This window comes from Penicillium daleae, assembly GCF_028827525.1.
Source record: "Penicillium daleae strain IBT 16125 chromosome Unknown utg000008l_segment0_segment0, whole genome shotgun sequence".
NCBI lineage: Eukaryota > Fungi > Ascomycota > Eurotiomycetes > Eurotiales > Aspergillaceae > Penicillium > Penicillium daleae.
In genome coordinates, this window is record NW_026623156.1 from 2,485,980 (window position 1) to 2,512,140 (window position 26,161).

General features: G+C 50.3%; 11 protein-coding genes across 11 annotated transcripts; 2 read left to right on the forward strand and 9 right to left on the reverse strand.

Annotated features, from left to right (window-relative positions):
* Positions 1-5,552: 5,552 nt before the first annotated feature.
* N7458_009436 (protein tyrosine phosphatase-like domain-containing protein) lies at positions 5,553-6,271 on the forward strand (the record flags this gene model as incomplete). Its single annotated transcript, XM_056912818.1, has 3 exons — positions 5,553-5,938; positions 5,995-6,134; positions 6,198-6,271. The coding sequence occupies 3 exons, from the start codon at positions 5,553-5,555 to the stop codon at positions 6,269-6,271; spliced, it is 600 nt and encodes a 199-aa protein (XP_056761667.1).
* A 388-nt stretch (positions 6,272-6,659) lies between these two features.
* On the reverse strand, positions 6,660-8,102 carry N7458_009437 (adaptin-binding domain-containing protein; the record flags this gene model as incomplete). The annotated part of the gene is made up of 3 exons (XM_056912819.1): positions 6,660-6,739; positions 6,805-7,128; positions 7,223-8,102. The coding sequence occupies 3 exons, from the start codon at positions 8,100-8,102 to the stop codon at positions 6,660-6,662; spliced, it is 1,284 nt and encodes a 427-aa protein (XP_056761668.1).
* Positions 8,103-8,742: 640 nt separating this feature from the next.
* On the reverse strand, positions 8,743-9,444 carry N7458_009438 (putative small nuclear ribonucleoprotein SmD3; the record flags this gene model as incomplete). The annotated part of the gene is made up of 4 exons (XM_056912820.1): positions 8,743-8,845; positions 8,942-9,071; positions 9,208-9,268; positions 9,388-9,444. The coding sequence occupies 4 exons, from the start codon at positions 9,442-9,444 to the stop codon at positions 8,743-8,745; spliced, it is 351 nt and encodes a 116-aa protein (XP_056761669.1).
* Positions 9,445-9,826: 382 nt separating this feature from the next.
* N7458_009439 (phosphatidylglycerophosphatase) lies at positions 9,827-10,582 on the forward strand (the record flags this gene model as incomplete). Its single annotated transcript, XM_056912821.1, has 1 exon — positions 9,827-10,582. One exon carries the CDS (start codon positions 9,827-9,829, stop codon positions 10,580-10,582), a length of 756 nt encoding a protein of 251 aa, XP_056761670.1.
* A 1,089-nt stretch (positions 10,583-11,671) lies between these two features.
* N7458_009440 (homeobox domain-containing protein) lies at positions 11,672-13,643 on the reverse strand (the record flags this gene model as incomplete). The annotated part of the gene is made up of 3 exons (XM_056912822.1): positions 11,672-12,978; positions 13,062-13,261; positions 13,318-13,643. The coding sequence occupies 3 exons, from the start codon at positions 13,641-13,643 to the stop codon at positions 11,672-11,674; spliced, it is 1,833 nt and encodes a 610-aa protein (XP_056761671.1).
* Positions 13,644-16,623: 2,980 nt separating this feature from the next.
* Positions 16,624-18,204, reverse strand: N7458_009441 (Zn(II)2Cys6 transcription factor; the record flags this gene model as incomplete). Its single annotated transcript, XM_056912823.1, has 3 exons — positions 16,624-17,810; positions 17,836-18,090; positions 18,168-18,204. The coding sequence occupies 3 exons, from the start codon at positions 18,202-18,204 to the stop codon at positions 16,624-16,626; spliced, it is 1,479 nt and encodes a 492-aa protein (XP_056761672.1).
* A 574-nt stretch (positions 18,205-18,778) lies between these two features.
* On the reverse strand, positions 18,779-19,060 carry N7458_009442 (uncharacterized protein; the record flags this gene model as incomplete). Its single annotated transcript, XM_056912824.1, has 1 exon — positions 18,779-19,060. One exon carries the CDS (start codon positions 19,058-19,060, stop codon positions 18,779-18,781), a length of 282 nt encoding a protein of 93 aa, XP_056761673.1.
* Positions 19,061-19,771: 711 nt separating this feature from the next.
* On the reverse strand, positions 19,772-21,369 carry N7458_009443 (uncharacterized protein; the record flags this gene model as incomplete). The annotated part of the gene is made up of 4 exons (XM_056912825.1): positions 19,772-20,017; positions 20,070-20,522; positions 20,582-20,928; positions 20,991-21,369. 4 exons carry the CDS (start codon positions 21,367-21,369, stop codon positions 19,772-19,774), a joined length of 1,425 nt encoding a protein of 474 aa, XP_056761674.1.
* An 801-nt stretch (positions 21,370-22,170) lies between these two features.
* N7458_009444 (uncharacterized protein) lies at positions 22,171-22,735 on the reverse strand (the record flags this gene model as incomplete). The annotated part of the gene is made up of 2 exons (XM_056912826.1): positions 22,171-22,561; positions 22,617-22,735. 2 exons carry the CDS (start codon positions 22,733-22,735, stop codon positions 22,171-22,173), a joined length of 510 nt encoding a protein of 169 aa, XP_056761675.1.
* Positions 22,736-23,368: 633 nt separating this feature from the next.
* Positions 23,369-23,844, reverse strand: N7458_009445 (uncharacterized protein; the record flags this gene model as incomplete). The annotated part of the gene is made up of 2 exons (XM_056912827.1): positions 23,369-23,422; positions 23,482-23,844. 2 exons carry the CDS (start codon positions 23,842-23,844, stop codon positions 23,369-23,371), a joined length of 417 nt encoding a protein of 138 aa, XP_056761676.1.
* A 1,362-nt stretch (positions 23,845-25,206) lies between these two features.
* On the reverse strand, positions 25,207-26,133 carry N7458_009446 (NmrA/HSCARG family protein; the record flags this gene model as incomplete). The annotated part of the gene is made up of 1 exon (XM_056912828.1): positions 25,207-26,133. One exon carries the CDS (start codon positions 26,131-26,133, stop codon positions 25,207-25,209), a length of 927 nt encoding a protein of 308 aa, XP_056761677.1.
* Between the last annotated feature and the right edge of the window lie 28 nt (positions 26,134-26,161).

Here is a 26,161-nt window from a genome sequence, read left to right on the forward strand (position 1 = left end):
GTTTAGTGAATGTGTGGGGAAAGAGACCAGGCTCAAAGGAAAGTAGGATCAGCCTACACCAGGGGGATCGTCAACGGATCGATCGAACTCTGGTTGCCCGATTTGGTAATCCAAGATCGAGAACGAACGGATCTGCAGTATATCTCGGGTCAGTCATCGTTCACTATACGAAGTTTTGTGTAAATGGTGAATATAAATGCGAGTGAAAGCCAGAGCCAGAGCGGGAGCGAGTCATGTGGTTAAAACCTTGAGGAACTGCGATGCTGACGGGAGATATCAGGCAGCTCGTGTTTCCTGACAAAAGAACCAGCCCATCCATGTTCCACTGGAGGATGCTGCCATAAAAAGCCAGAGAGGGGGATTTGTTTATTACGTTGGTTGCGAGGGCCTGCGGAGACTGGCTCGTGAGGACCAAAGTGGGCACTGATCCCAGGGAGAGCAGAGCAGGGAGGTTCCCGTGGTCTCGAGCATGAATCTCCAATAACGAAGAGGATGATGGTCGCCACACAGGCCCAGGTCCAGTACGAGGCAGATCCTGCGTTGTGGTGGCTGAGGGGCTTGGTGGGCGGGTGGGTTGAAGAAATGGGGGAGTTTGAAGCAAGCCACGCAGATGAGAAAATGGAATCTGAACAGGGAAGGGGGCAACAGCAAGGGTGGATGGCAGTGAACGGGTCAGGACAGTTCAAAATGGGCAGCTTACTGTGCGATACCGCAAGCCGATGAGCGACGGGATAGGATGATACAGGGTTTGGGAGGGGAAGAAGAGAAGAGAGATTCAGAGGAAGATCGGGAAAGGAGGAGGGGGGCCAGTGCCAGTGTGCCAGATCAAGTTGGGTTGAATAATGTGGAGAGTAGTCATGAACCGGGCTCCGACTAGGAGTCTTTTTGGACAGAAAGGACCCCCAAAAATATGGATCAAGATGGATCCCGCGGAAGAAGGAACGAGGGACCAGAGATGACCCAATTCAGGCATATTCTGGCCGTGACGGCGAGGGGAGCACCCAGCTGGAGCTCCGAGGGTCAAATAGTGCCTCCCCCTCCCCCACTGGCCAAGACGAGGAGGGTAAATAGACAGGAAACTAGCAGGCAAAAATGACCCTAAAACAACCAATCAAAAGGGCAGGCCGATCAATTGGGTATCGCGTGTAGTCCAGAGGGGGGGTTTTTTGATGCCCGCGCTCAAATGGGAGAAGAAGAAAAAAGGAGGGGCAGAATCATGACGCTATGCAAGTAGATTGCGACACAGAGGGGCAATAAAGAAAACAGTTCGGAAGCAGCCTACCTTGTACAGATTATTGGCGGATAGCGGTATCGTTGTATCGTGATATGCAAAGCTGTAGTGAAAGCCCAAGGAGGGGGGCCAAGGGGGGATATCACGGATGTTGGTGTTTGAGAGAGAAATCAAAGTTACGGAACGACGAGGGAAGTTAGCGAGAGGACAAGAGAGAGGGCGGAGTGGGTAACATTGGGAATGCCAGAAATTACAAAAGAGGTATTTGTATTTGTTCATCGGGGACGATTCGTATGGGAGAGGTAATTATGAGACATATTCATAGGAGAATAGGGGCGTAATCCGAATACACGTGTGTACGGACCATACATGGAATCCCCGATCTGGTACGGGCCCCATACATCGCCAGTACCCAGAACGGGCCAACTATGAACGGTCGTCCGCTGGTAACGGCTCGTCTCCGACGAACCAACCTTTTGACAGCCGCACGGTTGCCAGAGCTTGCCGCACTAGCTTGCTCTGGCCCGTTCGTGATGTTAAACTTCATGATTCATGAGATGGAGACTCAGTATGAACTTGTGTTTTGAAAAATGTCCGGTCCTTGAATACATGGTATATACCAACCCTAGCGCTGCTGCGATTCCTTCCCACAAACACACTTCCCAGCCAGGATGCTGTCTTCGAGACCCTCCCCGACTGGCGATTGATTGAACCAGGTGACATGGGCACAGGTTGATATCATCAGCTCCGCCGTGCTGGATCTGAAGGATCACAACCATTCGGACTCCGGCTTGAATCCGCGAATAACATCTGGCCAGTGGTGTGAAACCACGACCCCCTCAACGTGCCAGGCCTGCGCTCCACCAGGGACCAAGCAACGCCATGAGATCATCGGCAGTCCCCCACGGCTGTTTAACCGGATTGAACCAGAATGGATCTGTTACATCGACAGCATACCTTCAAAGAGATGGTTATACCTCCTCAAGGATGGCAGGGCCACAGAGCACCCCCCAAAAAAAAGCAATCAACATGAATATGACCTGAGCAAGCTGTTATTTCCTCTAGCAATGTCTCGGGACACAGCGGGTCCAATTCTACGAGATTATACTCCGTATTTGGGCCACTACAGCAGTTAGCAGCCACGCAACGACATCATCGGGCCGCCGATCCCAGGAGCGACCCCGAGCCGCAAGAGGGGGGAATTTCCACCTAGCGACCAGCTCGCCCTTGCGCAGGTCAGGTTTCCTGAATTAGCATTATTAATGTCATTTCTTTTTCGCCTTTTTACCATGCTCTGAGGAAATGACCAGCACCCAGCGTGGTAATCTCCACCGTGGTCCCAGACAAACAGGAAGGAGAGTTCCAGCAGAACTGCATGGCCAGCGCAGCGAGCACTAGCACGGTAGATAGCGAAACCACGAAGAAAGGACCCCCTGTTTCGATTCCGTGCGACCATATCAATCAAGGAGCAGGATCGAGACCTGGAATAGTCAGTAGCCCAAACTGGTCGAGAGAAATCGCCAAGTAGTCTAAGAATAATCCGACTCGCACAGCAAAGGGACCAAAATCTATCAAAAGAAGTGGATGCAATTTGGACTCGTGCCCGGTCCTACTGTAGACACGATGAATCAGTATACCCGAAAAAACTCCCCCAAAAGCGGCCACTTCGATCTGGGCCCCGAAGGACCCCCCGACGGCGAACCACAAACCTTGCTGTGAATGCAAGAAGCCTAATCCAAGGCCTCCCCCCCTTTTCTTTTTTTAATTGCGGTCTTTTTGCACCTCCCCTAGCCCGGCGATGTCATGCTGCATGAATTCGGTGGTGGATTCGATTTCTGACGTATGGGCTCAGCTGAGACACTGACGAGTTTTTCGGGGACTGTGTTTTTCTGTTGCGGAGGGGGGAGAGAAGGGGGGTGGTTTGGTTCGGCCGGCTAAAAAAAAAAAGACATGATTATGCTGTCACCGATGACGAAGTTGGAAATATCCCGACCCCAGGGAAAAAGAAATTCTCAAATTATAGGGTTGGCCTTGCGACCATGATTGTCGTGAAAGATCTCGCCCGCAGAAGCATGGGGGTTGGTGATATCTTTTTCTGGAGAGAATTATCATCCATCGATCTGATCACCTCCCAGCCCTAGCGATGAGGGTCACCCGCTCGTGCCCGCCATGTCCTTTTGTTTATATAGTGAGGGACCAACGTGTCTCTCGTGGGGAGTTGCCTGCTTTTTCTCGCGTGAAGTGGTTGGCCCCGACGTTGGACCGCCAATCAGCACAGCGAGTGACCGCCATGACATCACGGCGGGGCTAGTGGCCGACTCGTGCAGCCTCTGATGTCATTCTCGGTATTACCCAGTACATCTTGGATACAGGCACGATACGCATCGTCTGTACGGGCGGTATAGAATCTCGGTATTGCTTGTATCGAGATCGTATCTTGTATCGGCATTCGATGGGCCATGGCAATCACCGAGTAAGAGAATCGCTTGGCGGGGGATTTTGGGGTATATATTCGACTTGAAGCTGTCTCCCATATGAGCAACAACTACACATATAATAGTCTGTGCAATCACTGCCTACTACTCCACGCTGCGCGGTGACAGCTCAGCATTCGCCGTTCAATAGGTACTTTGATGTACGGAGTACTTCGTTCTTGACCAAAGGCCTACTCGAGTCTAGCCAGCTGGTGGCTAGTATCACGTTGAACTAACCCCATCCTGGAAAATGCAGGGCAACATCATCGGTTGCATCCATGATGTCAGGGTGCATATCTACCAACTAACAATGCATACCAACGAACAATGCAGGATAGACTTGTCAAACATTCAAGGGCTGTGCGATGTGAGATCAGCCTTTTGCTGTGAAAGAGTGCACTCTGGGCGCTAATCTGAAGACGCCTGATAGTCCCTTAGCCGATAACTATTCTACTACAATGGATTGGCAATGTATAAGTAACAACTCCAAAACAATTTACAATAACGGGGAAAGAAGAATTTAAACTCGAGAACCGAGGCACATTGCATACAAAGCCATCCCACCACTAGCCCCGAACAGGGCCGGCCCTAGACCGCCGTCGGCAAAATTGGACTCTTCGTCACTCAGAATAACCAAACCCTTTGCTGGATTTGCTGGATCTACCATGCTAAGTTTCTGAATCTCCGGATTTTGTCCAGTAAGACAAAGTACAGAAGACACGGTGGCTGACCTTGCCAGCCACACCCAGCCCGCGGCACCATGCGGCACCTTGCCTAGCTATGGGCTGAAGCCATCACAACTTTATGGCGTGATAATAGTGGAGGAAGAATGGCTTAACTTGGCTCTCAAAGTCTGCTTCCCCCCATCTTCCCCGCCTCTCTGCCCCAGACCCACCCGAATGGATTTTTGTCTTCAGGAATAATACGAGGTTCACAGGCGCTAAATGGACGAGGAGCGGATGGCAACGTAGTGGAGCGGATCTTTAGGGGGCTGGATTGTGCAGATGGGCAGGTAGGCCCCAAGTTGACGGTGACACGATAGGCTGGAGACGGAGCAGGGTTTTGCTGGCTTGGGGTTGTTGTCAACTGCAGTTGCTTTTGTTGGCTGGGGAAGTGTTCCGCTTGGCTAGGAGCGGGCCTAACCGAGCGCCCTTAGAGTTACCGGGCTAAAGCAGCAAACCAGCGTGGTTTGGTGGTATTTTGGTATACTGCATAGTCTTAGAAGCCTCGTAGTGTAAGAAGCGGCGTAACGGGAATCTATTTCCAACGACTACAATCAGCTCCTAGCAGAGGAATAAAGCATCCGACTTGAGAAATACCAACTTGGTGCGACAGTCTGGGGATTAGAGAGTACTAAGTGGATGTGGCGGTAGATAGATCGTATTTCTGGCAGCGAACTCTTCGAACACTGAGATCCTACCGTCAAAGAATGCCATACTACGAAAGAGACAACACTTTAACATCCAACTGATAAGCCCATTGCAAGGTACATACTGTACTTCGAAAGCTGCTCCATCTCAAACTAAACCCCACAGAAGACGAATTCCGAACAAACTGGCCAAACTCTCCCCCACATGGCAACCTTCTGGAATGCTTATGTAACAACAACCTCGGTCCCTTTTTTTGAGCTCAACGAGGCTCAACATTTCGACGTCCTAACCTTCCCTTGACCTCCCCTCTCTCTCTTGCGAACCAATTGACCCTCCATCCTCCCAAATCTTCCCATTTCAGTTCCGCGCAATCAATTTCTCAAAGATGCCCTCGAAAAAAGCCACCCCTCGCCCCTCAGGGCCTTCTGGCCTAACACGCGGTTACCTCTTCACCTACAACACCGTCAACTTCCTCACATGGAGCACATGTCTCTTCTACACAGCCAGTCTCGTCCCAGAAGCCCTTGCCTCCAACAACCTCTCCTCAATCTTCAACACAACCTTCAACCCCTCCTACTCGCAACGCAGTCCCTCGCTTTCCTCGAGGTCCTGCACAGCGTGGTGGGAATCGTGCGAGCCTCATTCTTCACGACCGCGATACAGGTCGCTTCGCGATTGCTGGTGGTGTGGGGAGTCCTGACTCCGTTTGGTGGGGAGATTGTTGGTGCTAGGGGTACACAGGTGGGCGATTATGCGTACTTGGGATGTGTGGGGGCTTGGGGGATTACGGAGGTGATTCGATATGGGTACTTTGCGATTACCCTTTGTGGCGGAAACGTGCCTGCTTGGTGGACTTGGTTGCGGTAAGTAGCTTCAAGTTTTACGGTATGGTTGGAGCTTTTTGCTAAATCTGCTATAGGTATAACACTTTCTACGTGCTGTACCCTATCGGTATTACCAGCGAGTGGACGCTCATTTTCAAGGCTCTGGGCCCTGCGGGTGATTTGAGCCCGCTGTTCCAGTACATCTTGATTGCCGTGCTGGTAATCTACTTCCCGGGTATGTTTGATCTTGGCTGATGAGTTTGGGTTTGGACTGTAGATTGGTTGCTAATGTTTATAGGCACTTATATCTTGTACACTCACATGATCGCCCAGCGTCGCAAGGTTCTCCGTGGCAAGAAGCGCACTGATTGAATGGGATACTATTATGGGTTGACGTGAAATGACGAGGTGTTGTGGATACAGTGGTGAATCGCGTATCCCCATTAGCAGGTGTCTTTCGGGGGATAAAATATCTGTAATTTATAGAATTAGGGGCTAGGTTATCGGCAGAACAGGAGAAAAAAACTAGCTAATGAATATTATAATGAGAAGTTATTGTCAAGCTTTTGCCAGCGAAACAAGCTTTCTGTATATTTACGACACCTTTCTTCCTAAGATAGTAGCAGACCTGCAGCATGCACATGCTTGGCGAAGCTTGTATTTCTCACGGCCATGCGTAGACCCAGATCCGTTGCGTCTCTCGACTCGAGGATTTGCAAACATTGATTCCAATTCTATCGGTTCGTGCAGAAAACGAGGTCTATAGTTCTCGCATAATATCCGACACAGCCTTTGCAGCAAACCTCCTGCGTTCGCCTTCAGGTAGTTCCGATCCCATATCTAGCATCCAATCAGCATCAGCATTCTGAAGCGCACGCCCTCACAATATCCCCTGTCCAACTTACCTCGAATAGCCTGCATCCGCATCATAAGAGTCTCAATCGACTCAACCTTGAGTTCTTCATCCCCGTCTTCGCCATCAATATCACTCTCATCAACATCGCCACCACCGCGCTCAATAGCCATACGCAGACCCATCATTTCACGCTCCAACTCTTGGACTTCATGTCCAAAGCCGCTAGTATGTGCTGATCTCCCAAAACCAAGCAGCCCTTCCTCGAGATCATCATCGAAGTCAAGGTCGGCATCATCGAGATCGTTTACACCCCCGGATGTACTCCAGTCATGCGTCTCCAGTACTTCCTTGATGCGCGGCATACCTTCATACTCTACCCACAGAACACAAATTAGTCTCAAATCGATGACAAGACCGGTAACACATAAATCCCCAAAGAAGAACAATAGAAGAAAATATCATCTTACCTCCAAACTTATTCCTCGTCTTCTCGACACCCTGCTCCGCAGAATCCCATTCCACAACTTCCCACCCATAAAGCCCCAAATCAAAAAGTTGATCCTCCCACCAACCCACCGAGAATGGCACATCCGCAGCACCATCCCCCAAGTCCACATCATCAACCCCCAACTCCATCCCTTTATCCTCGACCGACGCAGCACTCGTCGGTACAGCAGAACTGCGACTCCCCACCAAAACAAACACACCCGGCACATCACCATACCCGCCCCGCTCCTCATCAATACAGCTCTTGACAGCCCCAACGTCGCGCATCAAATCTAGCACCGCGCGGACATCTGCGCGACTCGCCGGGTCTGCGTCTGCATCTGCAGTAGAAGTAGCGGTCATCCTGGACTCAGGACTGCGCACGCAGACGACTAGAGCGCCGACGGCATCGCGCACGATCTCTGCCTCTTCGCTGAGGAATTCCGTGCGCCATTGGCCTGGAGCGGGTGTATTTGTGGTGCCTTCTGTGATTACGGGGGTGTCGGTTGTGAGGGGTATCTCGTCGACCCAGAGCGGGATCTCTGCAGAGTAGTATTTCGTATCTAGGCGGAGCGGGCTGTGGGTTGTATATCCGGCGAAGGAGGTGGCGGTGGTTATAATGGTGGGTGTGGATGCGTTTTCGGAGGGTTGAGGCGGGGTTTGAGATGATGTTTCTGTGGTGGAATCGTGCTGTGGGGGATTGGTGACGGGTACGCCGGTGAGAGAGTGTAGGAGAGGAGGAATTATTGAGAGCGATTGGGATGTTGGGGTTAGGACGAGCAGGCGTCGTGGATTGGCAATGTGCTTGGTTTGCGACTTGGATGGCACCGCGGGGGAGCTGGCGGAAGCTGTGGGGGTCATGGTGAGATGCTGGGGGTGTGTTGCTGCTAGCTGGAGGTCTCTATTCAAAAGGACTGGTTGTCTTCTGATCACTAAAGGGTAGTATGGCAGGATGCCAGGAGGAACACGGTGGTTCTGAGGTTGGGGGGTATGTTGTTGGAAGGTTGGTCCCCGCGTTGCGAGAAAAAGCTGCGGAGATGCGAAATTAGCGGCCGAGACGCCACTATCGGATCTCTAGACTTAATAACCATAAACACAACCTGCTCCAATGGACTAGATACGTTAATATCATTCAGCTTGGCTTATTCAAATCCATTGGCATTATGATCTATTTTTTAAGCCCATTTGCTGGAGACCAAGGCAACATGTGCACGGCCATCATTCCGGCCACAAACTCGGCCCACCAACAGGCCAAGCCAGTCTCTGCGAACAGTCGATATCCAGATTCGTATCGGATATTCATGGTCAGAAGAATGACGTAGAGCCAGGAGGCGATATGCCTCCAGTCCCAGCCCCAGCAAGACAAAACAGAAGCCTGAGAAAATTTCCACCATTCAAGAAACCCTGGAAGAAAAAGAGAAACACAAAGGACAAACGCCAACCACAGGGTAGAATTCTCCAGGCCTTAAACTGCGCTCTCGTCTAGTCCCTCATATCACATTCAACCCCTTCGCTGGCCACGCGCACGCTGCACGGTAGCCTTACCACGCGCAAGACCGACACCGCGGCCGCGCTGGCCTCGTGAGCGGAACATGGGAGCGTTCCTATAAAAAGAATGAAGAATCAGCAACTGTATCCACAGAAGCGATATGGCTGATAAAAAGCCACCACCGATGGACTGGGTACTAGTCTCAACATACCTCAGCATGTCCGGCACGATGAAGAATCGCACGTGGCTACCCCGAATGTAAACCTGGTCGAGGTGAGAGACACGACCATCACGAGCCGTGACGGTAATATCCTTGAGTTGCACGTTCATGTTGTCCTCGGCTATTCAGAGAAGGAGAAGGTGAATGTTAGCAAGTGATTCCACCATCAGGGATGCAGCCCGATTTGAATGCCATGGTAAAGGCCTCCAATCCTGAGCTCAAGTCGAAATCAGAACAGTGTCATTTGATGTACACACCTTCTAGCAGCTTCCCCCGGTAGACGACACCGGATGTGATCTCGAGGGTCACGACGTGGCCCTACAATGACCAAGTTAGCGGTCTGCGCGCGCACTGCAAATAGCCCATCCCCTCGGCGATATTTCTTCAGATCATATCTCCAGAGATGTTCCAGCAGACAATGGGAAATCACAACGCACCTGCGCTTCGTTCAGGAGCTTGATCGGGATGCCGATCGTGCTGGTGAGCTTGCCCATCTTGACGGCGGAATGTGCGACACGGAAGGAGAATCGGTTCGAAGAGGCGAGTAGAATATGTCAATGGCAGTCACACAGGGCTACTCGGACGTGTAGCAATAGCAGAGGGTATCAAATAGGGCGACGTTGGGTGGGTGGGAAGGAATGGCGATGGAGGAGAAGGTAATGGCGGAGGTCGCGCGAGTTTTGCGGCTAACCTCCTCCTTTCCGCTTTGGGCCAAGAACTTCTCGAAATCCAAAGTGATCAACTTCTGACTCTTTCTCTCTCTCTCTACAAACACACCACACACACACTACCACACATACATACAATCTCACAAATGGACATACAATAACCAGAGTGGCCCTCTCTTACGAATAACTCAAATCCTACATCCGCGCCATGGCCGGCTCCCCCAACTCCAACCTACGCGGCTTCAACCACGCCGTACACACGCTCCTCAAACAACCCTCCCAATTCCTCCCACACCTCACCATCCCAACATTCACATACCTCCCCGAAGACCTAGGCCCACACCTCATCCGCAAACAACACCAACCACCCACTCCCCCAGAAAAACCCATCCAACAACGCATACCAACAATCCGCGCCCTCGTCCTCGACAAAGACAACACCCTCTGCCCAGCCAAAACAACCACCTTCCCCCCCAAAATCCTCACCAAACTCTCTCAACTCCGCGAATCCCCAACATCCCCCTTCAACAAAACCACCAACCCCCACGGCATCCTCATCGTCTCCAACCGCGCCGGCAGCCACCCAACCTTCGACCACGAAGTCCACGAACTAGAATCACAGCTGGCCCACCTATCCATACCCGTATTCCGCCTCCCCGCGGGCGCAGAGAAAAAGCCCTTCTGCGGAGACGAAGTAGTGCAGTGGTTCCGGGAGCGGGAGGTGATTCAGTCGGCGAATGAGATTGCCGTTGTGGGGGATCGATTGGGGACGGATGTGCTTATGGCGGGGATGATGGGGTCGTGGAGTGTTTGGTGTAAGGAAGGGGTGTTTGAGGATGGGGAGGAAGGGAAGGGGGAGAGGAATATTTTGGAGAAGATGGAGGTTTGGATTGAGAAATATCTTCGGGAGAGGAAGGGGTGTGTGGCGCCGGTGCCGAGGGGTTGGGAGGAGCGAGGGATCTGAAGGACAAGGAAGGGGTATTGAATAGGAAGGATCACGGGGAGGTAATGAATGTACATTAAGGAGATATTTGCATTATGGTGGACTTATATCTCCTTGTAGGATATGAGGTCGTGTGTACAATATGATATACAATAGCAATAGCGAAAGCATACACGCATCAGTTTAGACACTACTGGAATGAGCTTTGCACAAAAATGAATTGATTCTAAGGCTAGCATCAATCTGCCACAGTCATCTACCATCGAACCAGCATCATCTTCCGGCTTCGAGTGACCTTCACGCGCAGAGACTATTTCAACACTGCGCAGAGCCACACCAAAACAGGGTGGGAGCAGTTTACACCCACGACATTGCAAAACAGGACAAGACTGCACACCAATTTCGACTCGAGACAATGAGCAAGATCACCATACCCACGAGGGCAATCATCAGGTACCGACAGGTCATACCTGTTCGAACCAATTGCCCTCAATCAAGACCAAAAATTCAGAACAATGAGAATGAAAATGATAAAATGAAATTGTGAGGGGGGGCAAGGAGTCGCCGTCCAAATGTCGGTCTGTTTGGCATAACCACGTAAAAAAGTTCCCCTAACCTGCAAATCGAAAAAAGGTGGAAAGTGAAAATGGCAGGTCAGGGTAAGAAAAGAGAAAATCTGATCAATCAAAAAAGATCACGAAGAAAGAATCAGGATTCAACCGGGACATCCGGGAAGTCCATCAAAGTTAAGAAGCAGCCAAATGGCAGGAGAAGAAATAGGGCAGAAAAAACGCTTCAGGACCGGCCCCAGAATAGAAAGGGTATTGATACAAACGCAGAACAGAGAAGGGATATATGTCACGCAATCAAAAACAACGAGTCCAATCGGATTTGCTTTCCCGGCCTTCGCCAGCGAGACGCAAAGTTGTCCAGCGCGAGTCCGCGTATATCCCATGCAGAATGGACGCGAGACTCGGCCGCTGGATAACAAGGAACCCTCCGAGATGAAACCAAGAACCCATCAATACAAGCGCCGCAAGCACACCAAAGGCCGTGAAACATCAGGAACAATGCCAAAGAAAAAAGGTCGAAACCGGGGTGTTTGACCCCTCAAGACCCAGTAGGCAAGCCATGGGAGTTGATTTCATCAAGGTTGACCATGCCGTGGGAGTAATCGCCCAGCGTCGGTGAGGCGTGGCCAGACATGCCATGCATTGGCAGTTCAAAGCTCGGAGCATCATGGGAGACTGCATAATTCACATTATGCTTAGGATACATGTCATTCATGGAAAGCCCATCCTCGACAAAGCCTGATTGCTGGTCATGCGCAAACCCGTACATATCTGACGAAGCATGAGACATGTTGGACAGGGGTGGCGAGTGGTTGGCAATCATGGGATCAGCAGGGCTGACACTGGAGTAGGGCGACGCAGCGTGTGATCCAACGGTCGAAGAGTCAGATGGCCCAGTAGCGAATTGAGGGACGTTGAACTGAGGGGCCATGCTGGCCACAGGGGTAGAGTCGCCGTGGGCAGCACTGCTGAACATTGACGGACTAGCAAAGTCCGACGGCGACCCGGCGGTGGTTGCAGACATGGGATTCGTGCGGAAGTCAAGGCCGTAGCTTTCGGTATCGATGCGCAGGTCTGTAGGCAGAGCGTGGACTGACTGGGGAATTGGCGCATAGATGCCAGCCTCGGTGTGATTGAATGGAGCCGGGGTCTGGGGCATGTGGAATGAGTGCATGGGAGGTTGCAGCGCCGCGATATCGACTGGCGCCGGTACGGAGCGACTGCGTTGGCGCTTGTGACCACGAGCAGCTGGCATGTTGAAGCCCAGGTGGTTGTGGTCCTGGTAGAGATTCAAGTAGGCAGCAGAGGCGAAGTGGTTGGGCTGAGAGGCAGGGCGTTGGATGAAGGGAGGCGACATGGCAGCGGGGGCGGCGGGGACAGCGGGGACAGCAAAGTTATTGTTGTTGTTGTAAGCCAGACGATTCTGGAAAGACTCCAGAGACACCAGCTTGGCCAGTTGGACACTCAAGACCTTGGGATGGCCTCCCAAGTGGTGCATCATGATCTGGCTTGCTTGTTGCTCCTCGGTGAAATCACCGCACTGGTAGAAGCCTCCGGAGTTGGAGGAATCCATGTAGAAGAGTGGCGGACGGTTAAGTTCCACCACCAAACCCCCAGGTCGAGGAGGAGCGCCATCCGGCCCGGGATTCGGGTCTCCGGTTTCCAGAGTGATGTTCTTGATGTAAGAGAAAGGGTACTCGATTTTGTAACCAGCGGAATCGTTGTTGATATAGTAGGTCATGCAGGCCTTGTCGGGCGAGTAGAAGATGACCAGGTCCATGGCATTTTGGCCAATGCGCCGCCAGGTACCGATCGTGAGGGAGCGGCAGGTAAAATGAGAAATGACTGTAATCGAATATTAGTGAGCTGTAGCCAGGGCAGACGGGGGAGAGCAGCGATGGTCTGTAGTTGGCGCTAGCATTACATACCGACTTTCCCTGATGGGTTGGCCTCGTTCGGATACATGCCAGGGGCTCCGTAGCCTGCAGCGCGTCCAAAGGGATCACGGGTTCCCGGTTTGCTAGGGTCGAATTGCATCGCAAGGTAGTGGCGCATTGACTCGGGAATAGAGTCGCAACCCTCGCCAGTTTCAATGCTCTTCTTAGCGAGCATCTTGATTTTTGCGCGACTATCAAAAGTCAGTATGATTCCTTGCCAGCCGAGTATAAAATTCAAGGGACCCACCGATTCTGGAACCAGATTTGTACCGAGCGCTCGGTCATGTTGATGTCTGCGGCGATGCGCTCCCGGGTCGCAGCGGTCGGCGTAGGGTTCTTGTTGAATTCGACCTCGAGGGTGACCAGTTGATCTTGGGTTGCCCGTTGGCGCTTATTGTTCCTCTGCTGCTGGGTCAAGGTGCTCTTGCGCGGCGGTCGACGGGTAGCGCTCGTCGAAGGGGCCGTCGTAGCATTGGAAGTCGCAGGGGACGGGGTGGAAGCTGGGGGCGAAGAGGACGCGCTAGCCCTGGGGGCCACGCCCGAGGGCTCGGACGATTCTGTCAACAATGACATGATGGCGGATCCAAGGATGCGATGGAAGGGGGTTCGAGATATTCCCAGTAGCGGTCGTGAGTTTGTGTTTAGGAGTGAAAAATGCTTTTTTGGTGGTTTTGCGTATTCGAATCTTCCCAACGAGAAGTCGATGCGTCACGATCCGGCCGACAAGTGGAGATGCGGGTGCAGAAGATGACAGGAGAGTCTTTCAAATCCTTTTCTCTCGAAGCAGCATCAAGCGCGAGAGGATATATCAAAAGAATGAATGGAAGCGCACTGGCGAAGAAAGATCGGATCGAATCGCGTTCGATGATCTCCGCGTCAGAAACGGGGGTGGTTGGGTGGTAAGGGCGCGTCGCAGAGGCGTCCTGGGGGGGGGGGGGGGGGGGGGGAGCTGGGAAAGGAAGGTGTATATAAAAAATAAATGGCTGGCCTATGCAGCTCAAGTAGAAGGGCAGTGTGATAACCTCCCTTTATCGACTGATCCAAAGCCTGGAGCGACTGTCGAGGAAGTCGATACTGGGTGGGAATCGCGATACCGTGTTGAATCGATCAACGGGGGTGGGAACGGTCAGCTTCGGGAGGAGAAGTTGAAAGGGTGAACCGTTTCGTAGGAATTGAAAAGAGTGGATTCAGAAAGAGCGATACGGTCGTCGTGAAAGAGTGAAACGAGCGACCTGGCAGTTCAAAAGAAAGGAATGGGGGGGGAAGAGGGGGGGGATAGAGAAAAGGGAATGAAGACACACACAGAACAGAAGAAGAGAAAGAGGAGAGAGTCAGAGTCTCGAGAGCATCGGAGGCGGCGGCGGCGCAGGATCAGGAGATGCTGACTACGCAAAGCGGCCAACAACAGAATCGGGGACCACCAAACGGCCCTTTCACCAGTGACCACCACCACCACCACCACCACCAAAAAAAGGCCGCCGATTCTATCTGGTCTAGTTGGTTTAGTTGGCTTAGCTGCTGCTACTATTGGCACCTCGTGGGGCACAACTTGATCGCTTCCACCCCGAAAACATCCTTGGGCCTCGAATAATCTTTAGCCTAATCACTAGTTCCGACCTGGCCCCTCCCCCTACTCCGTACAGTGCGAACCAATCTGTCCAGGGCTGCGATGAACTCGAACTCCGACCCAGGAGATCCCCCGTGATCTCACACTATTGTACTTCCTGCTTGTCCGGATACACGGCCTCTGGACGGACTCGGCGGAGTCCAGTCCTCCTTTACTCCGTACTGTCTCCTGTCAACCCCTCTCCATCCTGAAGTGGTTTGTTTTTGGCCCCTGCGTCGGGCCGCATACGCCCAAATCGCACCACGAATCGAGCAGGAGCATTGTCTCTGGACCAGAGGGGGGTTTGCATGTTCCTTGCTCAACTCGGTGCAGGCTGTGGATCGCACAGGCAAAGGAACTCGTCCCACAGTGGTCGCGACCACTGTACCACACTATCCAGGTTCCCCGTCATGATTGTGTATGACGGCCATTCTGGTGGCGCTTCTTCAACCAGAGAAGCTTCTTGTCTCTCTCTCCATCTCTGTGTGTGTGCCTGTTTCTGATGCCCCGTTGTCTCGACCGCAAATCGCCATGATCGTCACCAAGTGCCGCCGAACGGCAGCTTACACGTGAGATCCGCGGGGAATGCTGAAACCTGAAACACTGGGCGCTCGTGACGGTCGACGTGTCGGTCTCTTCCTCGATGACAGAGACATCAACACACTGCATCTGGACAAGTTCCAGAGTCCAGACATGGCCCTCTCCGTTACTGACTGCATGGGCGTGAATCCGTCACATCCCAGGTCCCTGGTCTGCATAATTAGTATTATTATCTCATCGTATCTCTCCGTACTTTCTCGTACTTCCTCCCTCCGTCGTGCCAATGCCTTTTTTTCCATTCCCAGTTCCTCGGGAGGCTACTTGCCCCCTGATTCGAGGACGTCTAAGCCACGGCTCCAGTAAGCGCCACCTTTAGCCTCCCACGGTTCCAGGGGCTGATCCAGTGGCAGTGGGCCAATAGCCGTACAAGTCAGCCTTTGGCCACCGGCGCCCCGAGGCTCCAGACAGGAACAACATTTCAACACCAATTCAGGTACCCGCCTCGCGGATAGTCATGATTGGCCTTGCCCTGACGATGACAGGTCCATTCCAGACCAACTATCCCCGTTGAACAAGGCTCAGAGCCGAACTTGCAAAAAAAAATTCAGGGTGCAACCTGCGAGAGGGGGCCTGGCCTGGTCTGATCCCTGACTATTTCCAGTCTTTCCCCCCTTCTCCAGTCTGGAAAAAGTTCCGTGCGCTTCCATGCAGTGTCCCATTGGCCCGATCGGACCGACTCCGTCAGGGATGATGGGATTGGGTTCCTTGTACCTGCAGCGCACGTCGCACTGGCAACTCTGTGCGCCGTCGCGTCTTCCGTGGCATCCGATGTTTCGAGCGGTAGTGCGTTGACGACTGCCGAGAAATGCGATGTTGCGTACTTGGCGCAATCGGTATGTAGATGGATGTAGTCTAGAAGACTAGTCACTGCCTCAGCAGGGTGAACAAAGAAGGAAATGTTAGGAAGTTTGTACCACCCTGATCTGTTGCGCCCAGTCTCAGGGATAAAAGGGGGGGGGGGTGAGAGTCGATGTGGATTCGAATCCTGCCTTCTGGTCGGCTTCCTGGTTGGGGCTAGTACGGCCAATGGCTTGTTTGTCGCTCCATGATTGACTAGAATTCTGGGAGGAGTTGTGCACTTCACCTCAGTACACATGAGTTTTGTGGAATCCAGAGAAGGTCGATAGTTGTCGCTGTTGAGAGAAGCTTAACCAGTGCACGTGAAAACACTCCAATATTCCATGAACCTTGTCTCCGCCCCTGCCTAAGCAATGGGTGCACCACCAGAATATACTTTTGAGATGGTCAGATTCCGCTTCGACTGTTATAGGAATCTACCATATTGCACTGCTAGCTAGGCATAGTTGCGATGTATATTTCGAATCCAATGCTCGTAGAGATGAATCCTCAAAAAATAAACAAACAAGACTCCCGGTCTAGCCTCTTAATCAATTTCTCCGAGTCCAAGATATTCCCACTCTTCAACTGTTCATCTTCAATCTCCCAAATGCGCTGGGTCAGCTGCATCGCCAAGTTCCGCTGTTGCTCACGATAATAATTCGTCATAGACTCATGCTTCTGCCGCACCCAAGCCCGATCTTCCAAGGTAATCGCTTCCCGAGCCGCAAGATAGAATGGCTGCGGCAGCGATGAATCAGGACCAACTCCAGTAGAAAGCTGGTCCATCAGCTCGAAACATGTGCGTGTCAAGTGTTGCACCCGCGGAGACCGGGTGTGGTCTTGAAACACACGCCGCGCAAGCAAGAGGTGTGCAGTCCAGTAGAAGCACTCGGTAAGGATGTCCAGAGGCGCGCGTATACCTTCCTCAGGGACTTGTCCTGAGTAACAAGAGCCCCATGCCCGAAGATCATTTTCCAAGGTATGCGCCTGACTGAGAAGATCATTAATCGGTGCACAGCGTTCCGATCTTTCATCCACGTCGCAAGCAAGATGGGAGATTCTGACCAGGAAGCACATCAACGGCTGAGGACAGCCGGTCATCTTGTGGAATGATGGCTCGGTATTATCCCATGTCTCGGCATCGGGCATATGCAGTACAAAGTCCCTAGGAGAAAACGGACGTCGCTGGCGGGAGATGGCAAGCATAACGTCGACCATGGCGAATCGTTGCACGGTCGTTCGCCCGAGTACATTGTGTGGCACTTGACGGAAGAGATTTAGAACCTCCATGAGGAAAGCAGCACAGCGGACGTGGGGCTCTAGAACGCCATCGGCTGATTGAGCGACTATAACTCCCTGGAGAATGACCGCGGCAAAGAGTGCCTCGTGATCAGGATTGTTTGCCGTCACAATAGCCGTGGTTCCACAAGTGTCTCCCGATTCAATCAGTTGGAGATTCTGGCCAATGGTTCTTAGCATTCGTGTTTGGTGCCGTGCTGCTGTTGATACATCGACCAAGCCAAAGTTGAGCATGTGTTCCGTGGCTATGCAGACAATAGTTTCGAGTAAAACAGGAGATGACAATGCAGTGAAGGATAACTGCCGGTACGGATTATCCGGGCCATCGAGTGCTGGAATATTCGATGACACGAGCCTCACATCTAATTCGTTCAGGGTCAGCATCTTCGACGCAGCTATTCACAAGGGCTGGAAACGCACAATACTCCCAGGCAAGCTTCTCTTCATCAGAACGAAAGAGATCAGCCAACAATAATGATGCGGAGCTACGGGGCAGTTCCCCACTATCTCCATGTCTATTGTTTCGCGGTCTATGCCTTGACAAGATCGGTCTTGTCTGACGCACCCATTTCAGCCCAGAAGGATATTGACAATCCAGGCCTCGATTTGAGCAGAAGGAACATAGTGGCCGCTTTTCATCACATTTATAATGCTTCTTGCGACACTGGAGACAGCCTGCAGTATCACTGAGTTAGTGCACGTACATTCCAGGCAAAGGAAACTGAGAGTAAAGTTGAGCTCAAATACCATACCATTTCGCGATCGTGAGAAACGCTCCTCCGAGGTCATCCCTTTAGGGATGGATATTCAATCACACTGTACTGTTGATTGTGTACGCACACCTGAATCGTTCCACGAGGAATGGAGTCGGTTGCTGTTAATCACTACCGTCATGGACCTTATTGCCCCGCTTGTTGAGAACCCGATCACATGATATTGAGCCACCCAATAGAAGGTCCGCTGTCGGGACCGTATTTCTTGAGAGAGTTACAGAAGTGTGATTTAGAAGGAATAGTAAAAGGGTATATTTGCATGGTAAAACTACTGTTTGACGATTTCAGGTTGTTCCAACCGAACGAATTGCTGCAATATATAGTGAGTCTTTGGTACTTCATGGGGTACAATTCAATTTCTGCATAAACTTGGCAAAAGAAATCAACGAAAGCTATGTCAAGGACTCTAAAAACGATGGTTGATGGAGGGTGCTTCATGCTCGTCCCATTATGTATCAAAATTTAGGTTGATATTCTGGTGAAAGATCAGGGCAGTTAACTCACTCCCTCCACCCACCAGCCTTTCGCACAACCATATTGCTTATGCAACAATTTGACACCATGACGCCTTCCTTTTCATCTCCAAAGGATCATGTCTGGGCTCGAAGTTGATAATTTCCAGCATTGGAATTGCCGGTATTTCCGCACATCTTGGGGCCCTCTTCGGCATCAGAGTTAGAGGACTTCGGCTCCTTGTGTTTCTCGCGTTCTGCAGTCTCTTTGACATGAGGCTTTGGAAAGATAGGTGTATTCGTCGAGGTTTTCTCATTTGGGCTGACTTCGTTCGCTCGGATCTCACCCATGTTGTATCGGTTTGCGAGACGGGTTGCGAGCTCGAGGATCTCTGGGCGGAATCGGCGATCGCGAGGCATTTGGAGTATTGGTTGACAAGACATATTCCCTAGTGGGTTTGTCACGAAGGGGAGATCAGGCAAGGCCCCCGCAACCTGGGAGAGGTGAGATGTTGTTCGAGACAAAATTCTGGAGTAGAGTCGAAGGTTTTCAAAACCACAAGAGAGTGGTGGGAGCTTGATAGGCTCAAAAGTGAAGTAAAGATGAAGTTTATCGCAGAAGAAGCGAACAATACTTTATTAGAGCAAGTTCCTTCCTTTCATCCCCGTCTCAAATTGGCAATCGAAGCATGGAGAAAATGTCTCTTTCGGATAATATGGCTAGAGGTTAGAATCGTGCCTGCCTACATAGAAGGCACATGTGAGGCTTAGACAAAGCTTGAAAAGGCAAGCTTTGAGATGGAATAAAGGCCGCTCGTATAATTATTCAGGTTTGGATCCAATGAAGAACAATAAAGTGCAGCATAGTAGTAAAATGTTGCGAGTATATCGGGATTGCAGATCATTAGAAGACGGGCCTCTATACTATCTCAACCCTCCAAAGCAAGAAAGAAATGCACTGATGAAAGATCCAAGGTTTGGGGATACTTATTCCTGCTTGAATCTTCAAATTTGCTCTTGGTATATGGCTCTCCAAGAACGCAGTAACATTGAAGAAAATTTGTGCCTTTGCTTAGCTGGAAAATATGTATCGTTCATCATATAAACTAATCAGGGACCTAACAAACGCAACTAGTTCCCAAGGACTTCTTCAACGACTCGCGAAGCCCGATTAACAATCATCTCTATCTCTTCTTTGGTGCAGTTGTATGGTGGTGCAAAGCAGATATGATCGCCGTTGATTCCATCTATACCCCCGTTTCCTGGCATCAAAGAGATGGAGTATTCCGGTTTCAGGGCAGTTTTATGGATAGTCCAAGCCACAGACTTTGATGGTGGATAGGGTTCCTTTGTTTTCTTATCCTGAACAAATTCGATCTAGAAAATATGTCAGTGGTCTCCACGTACTTCTAGAGGATAATAGACCTACCGCCCAGAATAGCCCTCTCCCACGGATATCTCCCACGTGAGGGTGGTCTCCAAATTTCTGATGAAGGAGCTGACCGAGATACTTGCCCATTTCGCAAACATTAGGGAGTAAGTTATCCTCTTGGATAATCTTTTGTACCCGGCAAGCCGCAGCACACGCGACGGGGTGGCCTTGGTAGGTCTGGCTATGGGAGAAAGCCCCCGTGCCTTGCGTCAAGGTGTCCACGACATGCCGATTCACTAGAAGAGCAGCAATTGGAGCATAACCAGCTCCAAGTCCCTTAGCCATGGTCTGCAAATCAGGAACGACACCTTCCTGCTCCCATGCGTGTAGAGTGCCAGATCGACCCATGCCACTCATCACTTCATCCAAGATTAACAAGGCACCATGTCGCTCACATACTTCTTTCATAGCTTTCAAGTACCCTGGAAGAGGAGGTACACATCCCAGTGTCTATTTTAGCCAGGTTAGGGCAAATCCATCGTCAAGTGGAGAAGGACGGGTATACTGACAGTACCGGTCATTGTCTCTGCTACAAATGCACAGACGGTGTCTGGACCCAGCTCCTGGAATTTGTCCTCTAATTCTTGAGCGAGTCTTGCAACATAGGCTTCGACAGTTTCGCCATCTTGCATGTCCCGGTAGGGATAACACTGTGACACATGGTGGACATTCTTTGCCAAGATCTTCTCGTACAGAGCCCGGCGACCGACATGGTGGCCTACTGAGAGAGATCCAAGTGTGTTTCCGTGATATGACTGCTTGCGAGCAATGAAGTTTACACGCTGGGGTTGTGGCACGGGCATTTCCATGTAATATTGCACGGCCATCTTGAGAGAAGCTTCAACTGCTTCAGTTCCTGATACGTGACAATATAATCAGTGACAGTCAAAGCAAGTAAGATAATCCGGGGGGATCTACCTGAGCTCACGATAAAAGCACGGGACATCTTCCCTCCTGTTGAGTCTACCAGAATCTGGGAAAGCTCCTCGGCAGCACTATTAGTGAAGTAAAGCGAGTAGCAGTATGGCACTTTCCTCAACTGCTCCATGATAGCTTCATGCACCCTTTTGTCACTATTTCCAAGGCAAGAAACTGCGGCACCACAAGTGGCGTCGAGAATCTCTTGACCAGAATCAGTGATCAAATAGCTTCCTCTGCCTCCAACTATGTTCAGTGGGGGTTGACGAAGTTGATGATAAAGGACAGAACTTTGGCTACGAGAATCACTGGTTTGCTTCGACTGTTTCGGAAGCACTCCCTCCTGTGAGGAATGCACATCTGGTGTATAGTCTCCCATGATGTATTGAGTTTGAGACAATATGGGAGGACGAGGCGATGAATAGCTTGAAATCGAGTTTCGGCTCAGGAAGATTGCTGGGGAAGAAGAGAAGACCTTTGTTTTGAGAGGAGAGAAACTGAGTATTTATATCAAGGAGAGCGACCGACTTGAAATTCTGAATGACTTTCAGTTTCATAATGAAAACCCGTGTTCTTGGAGTCAATTCTAGAATATAGACGTCTAGATGTTGCTTATCGGGCCAGAAGCTATTCCCAAAGGGGAAATCTTTGTCGGACCCACATAAACTGACAAGGACAGACTCTCATGTCCAATAGGGTGCTATGATACCCATAATCTCGTAGCCACTTGTGACGGTGATACACGGAGCCTATTGGCCAGTCTCTCATATGCGTCGATAACGCGCCTCGAGTGGTATCTGTAAAGAATGGAGGTGACGAGGATACTGCGGGCTTCATTCCGCGGAATGACAACCCCGCCGGCTATGTGCTTGGGGATGTGCTGATTAGGGAAAATTTATGTGACAAATGCCTAACGTTTTTTGAGAATATGCCCCGTGCCAACGTGCATCCAGGCAACCGGACATTGTGGTCTCTGAGCTATCAAATCAAAAGTTCGCATGAACGAACTCTGATATCCAGGATCGAGTACGGGGTTGTCCATTTCAAGATACTGCGGGTCTCTAACAAGCGGAATTGTCTTCTGCTGCCCGCCGAGAGGAAAATTCTAGCCCTATGAGCAAAGAGAATCAGAAAGCGTAGCCAGGAAAGATGATGCAAGAGCTATCGAACCCTAGGGAACTTATGTACACTCACAGTTCTGAACCTTTTGATAAATAATTGCTTGCGCGGGCTTCCAGAATAACTTCAGATCCTCTCCAAGCTGGGGTTTAGAAAAGTCGACCTCAACTACCTGAAGTTTCATTTCCTTAATGGGCGCATCGTCTTTGTTGAAAGCATTTTGCTTTTGGGTATCAGTGAACGCAATGAATTCTTTGGTTCGGACCCGAACAGCATTCAGCCATTGCAGTTGTTCTTCGTCATTGAAGAAAACCTTCGACACGGGTTTACAGATGAAAAACCAGAACGGCCAAGGTTTATTGAAATTGTACGGCACTCCTGCAACAAACTGCATGATAGAGTTCAATCTACTATCAGAAAGTCTTAGGTAACCCATTAGCAGAGTGGCGAGGCTTTTAAGTTTGGAAACTACGAAGATATACGAGAGTTAGCTGGGATGATACTCACTGAACGACAAAATGGCTAATATCTGCTACTGACAAGGCCTTGTATTGGTCTTCAACAGCAAGGATAACTGTAGGGACTGGGGCAATAATTGCTTGGGAATCTGGCAGGGTATCATCCATGACTATCCGATAAGGTGGAGAGGTCGGTCAGACTCGAACTTATCTCCGATGTTATCTAGAGACGCAAGCGTGGCAGATGTAGTATGAGATGAAGCAAGGAAGCTCGAGAAAGGGGTTTTTTTTTTTTGATGAGAGGTTTAGAGGGGAGGATATTGCGAGTTTGTGGAGGGAAGGAGAAACAGGGGAGAAGACAGGAGTGAGAAAGACAACTAGGACCATATTTGTACTTATGTGATTGAGTATATAAAAAAAAGCTTTTTTTCTATTCAAGTTAGATAAGATTTTCCTCGTATATGATGTGCTACTTTGATTAGTGCCGCCGAGGGGATGGTAGAGTGTAGGAACCAGCTACGTCTGTCTCTCCTCTCTAAATATTATTGTAGAAAGCATATTGAATGAGCTAGATTGAATTAATACAGCTAGAGTGCATCACGCTATGCCCATATTCACAAGTACGGCAATGCAAGAAAACTGGGTAGCGTAGGAGGGAAGTCCAATGAATGTATATTCTGCGAGGGTGTTATTTCTGATCTAAATACATTATTGTCTATAATAAAAAGTTTGTCCAGGTATGCATGTAATGACTGTAAAGGCGTATAACTCGGCCGTAGAGCGAGAAGTTCAATGAGTTGTTTAGGCAACAACCACAGTTCGGTTAAGAGTCTCCAAGAGCGGATATTGTGAAGCCTAGATGTTCAATAGCTTAGCACATTGCAACGAGCAAGAAGTTTCCAAATACAACTCACCCCAATCAACGTAGCATGGGCAACATTAATCTGAGCATTACCAGCAGTAAAGCTAGGGGGGACGTTGACGGTGAAGTTTTGGTATGGAGGCAGGTTGCCCTCATGAAACTCGGGCTTGAATGGGCCACTGTAGAGGATAGTACCCATGAACTCATCCGATTGGGGGCAAGCCTGAGTTGCACAGGATGAAATTCCAATGGCAACAGCCATCTCAGTAGATCCGGTTAGGGTGTCTGGGCGCTGGACTTGGACAACGACATCGCTACCCTTGGAGAGCTGTTGGCCAGCAGCAGGAAGCCCAATCTGTGCAGACTGGGCCAGAGCAGCTCCGACGAAAAGAGCAAGAGAAACGAAGGAGTTCATTTTGGAAAATGGATAGTAGAGTGCAGAATGGGATATGAACAAGATAAAAATCCAAGTCTGGAAGTGTAAACGACTGTATGTTGCAATGTTGCAATTCTAGATGAAGATCATGAAGGCGATCGCGAGCTATTTATCTCTCTAAATTTTCCAGGAACCTCTCAGTATCTTGTATCTTGTAACCTGATTGTTTTTGGCAGGAGCATTGGATGTTTCAAGTCAATTGTGGCTCATTGGCCAAGTCTCAAGCAGAGCTGACTGTGTTGTGAAATCTCAGCTTTCAAGGGCAACGATCTTCCGCGGGGGTGGATCTCAACAGCCCACGTTGTCCAATCACAAACCTCATCTGCTGGCTGTAAAAATCCCCTGAATCAAAATTTATTGATTCAGATGCGAGGATGGGGAGTTCTTTTTTTGGACCTAATCTGATCCCTTCAAAGGCAGGATCTTCGTCCTGGCGCGGATATTAGTTGCTGGCCGGCAGGAGCAACAGTGACCTCCAGCCACGTTTTCAAGCTTGAGTGACACCCTATGCTTCCTAGACCAAACCCGCAAAATATGCGACCATTGCAACGGGATGGCCGAGGCTCACTGCGAAACACATTGTCCAGCGTCCCAATTGTGTAATCAATATCGCCAAGTTGGGAAATACTCGGTACGGAGCCTTCGCCGACCATCTTCTTGATTCATTGTTGGTAATTTGAAAGCACTTCCAAGACACTTCAGGCGCCCTATACATCTGACAGGAGGTCTTCGTTCATACGAAATAATATGAATCGCCGCGAACAACAATATTCAGAATCGATTCGCGGTTGAGGATGGCAATAAGGAAAGCCCGACATGGCGTCATTGTCTCCATCGTCAGCCGGATGTTCCCCGGTGTCGCCACACCGCATAAAGGGACGTAGAGCAACAGGCTCCCCTTAGGGCGCCCCTTAGCCGACCGTGAGCTGCCAATGAAATCTAGTCAACAGATCCGAGTCCTGTCATGTAATACTCTGGGACATTAAGAAAGTTGACATCTCCTCGCCCGATTTGGTAAATCGCCTGACAATTGGACTCCTTGAACAAGGGGATATTAGGACCTAGCTGAAAATGCGAGGGGCTAGAGGAACATATCTAGGCATGACACTTATCCTTTCTTAACACAGAATTGAGATTATCATTTACGATCCATAGAAAGCCCTTTTGAAGGGGTAGTATATCTTCTTTTATGACCAAAGAGGCTGGTGGACAGGTAAGATACATACAGCAGAGGAATTAACCACGAATGAGTGATATGACGCGAATTGTCTCAGACCAGTGGGTTCGGGGGTCAAGATGTGGACCTCTCTAGATAATAATGATGCGACGTAGGTAAAAAGACTATCGGTTTGTCGACAAGTAGGTCTTCACAACTCGGTCCTTCTCTCGCTCCAAGAACTGTGGGAAAGTGCCCAATTCGATGCCCCATTCCTTCAACCTCTCCATATCCACAAATTGCGAAAGATCGCGCATGACAAGCTGAACATGTATGAAAGGATTTGTCTGAATTTGTTCCTTGATCTCCTCTTCTGAAAGGTAGACCACTTGGTACTCTTTTCCAGTTGCCTCGGAGATGTCCTTCAAAACAGCTTCAATCCCCATCATTTGAGAGGCAATCTCAATCTCCTTTTGATTGAACTTGATAGGGTCAAGGACTGCAGCAGCAGCAAACTTGCCAATATCGTTCGGGTCGACCATGGGGAGCACTGTTTCCTTTGAGTACGCCGTGGTAAATGTTCTAGTCTCGACAAGCCCTTGGTACATCTGTACCAATGGGAAGAGATAATTGACCATGAAGTTTCCCGGTCGCAAAATAGTCCAGGCTTGGAAACCCGCATTTCGAACTTCGTCCTCGATGGTTTTCTTTCCCGTAAGAGCCGTTCCGACAAGACTGTTTGGATCCCAGTGCTTAAGGGCCTCGGGATTACTGGTGCCGAGGGCAGTTGTGTAGATGACGTGCTGGATACCGACTTGTTTGGCGATGGCAAGTACTTGTTTGGCTTGCTCGATTTCAGCGGGGGGATTGGTGAGACTGGGTGATAGATTCAGGAAAAGAGTTGTACAGCCAGACATGCTTTTCTTTAGGCTTTCTTGGTTGTCGAAATTGCCTTCCATGATGGAGACACCTTGAGATTGGAGTCTCTGGGCCGCGGGAGATGTGAGGTCTCGTGTGATTGCATGAACTTTGATCCCATGTTGACGAATGTGTTCAATAAAGGCACTTCCCTGATTACCAGTAGCACCGCAAACGAAAACGACTTGCGACATGGCAGTTCAGTTTGAAAAATGATTGAAT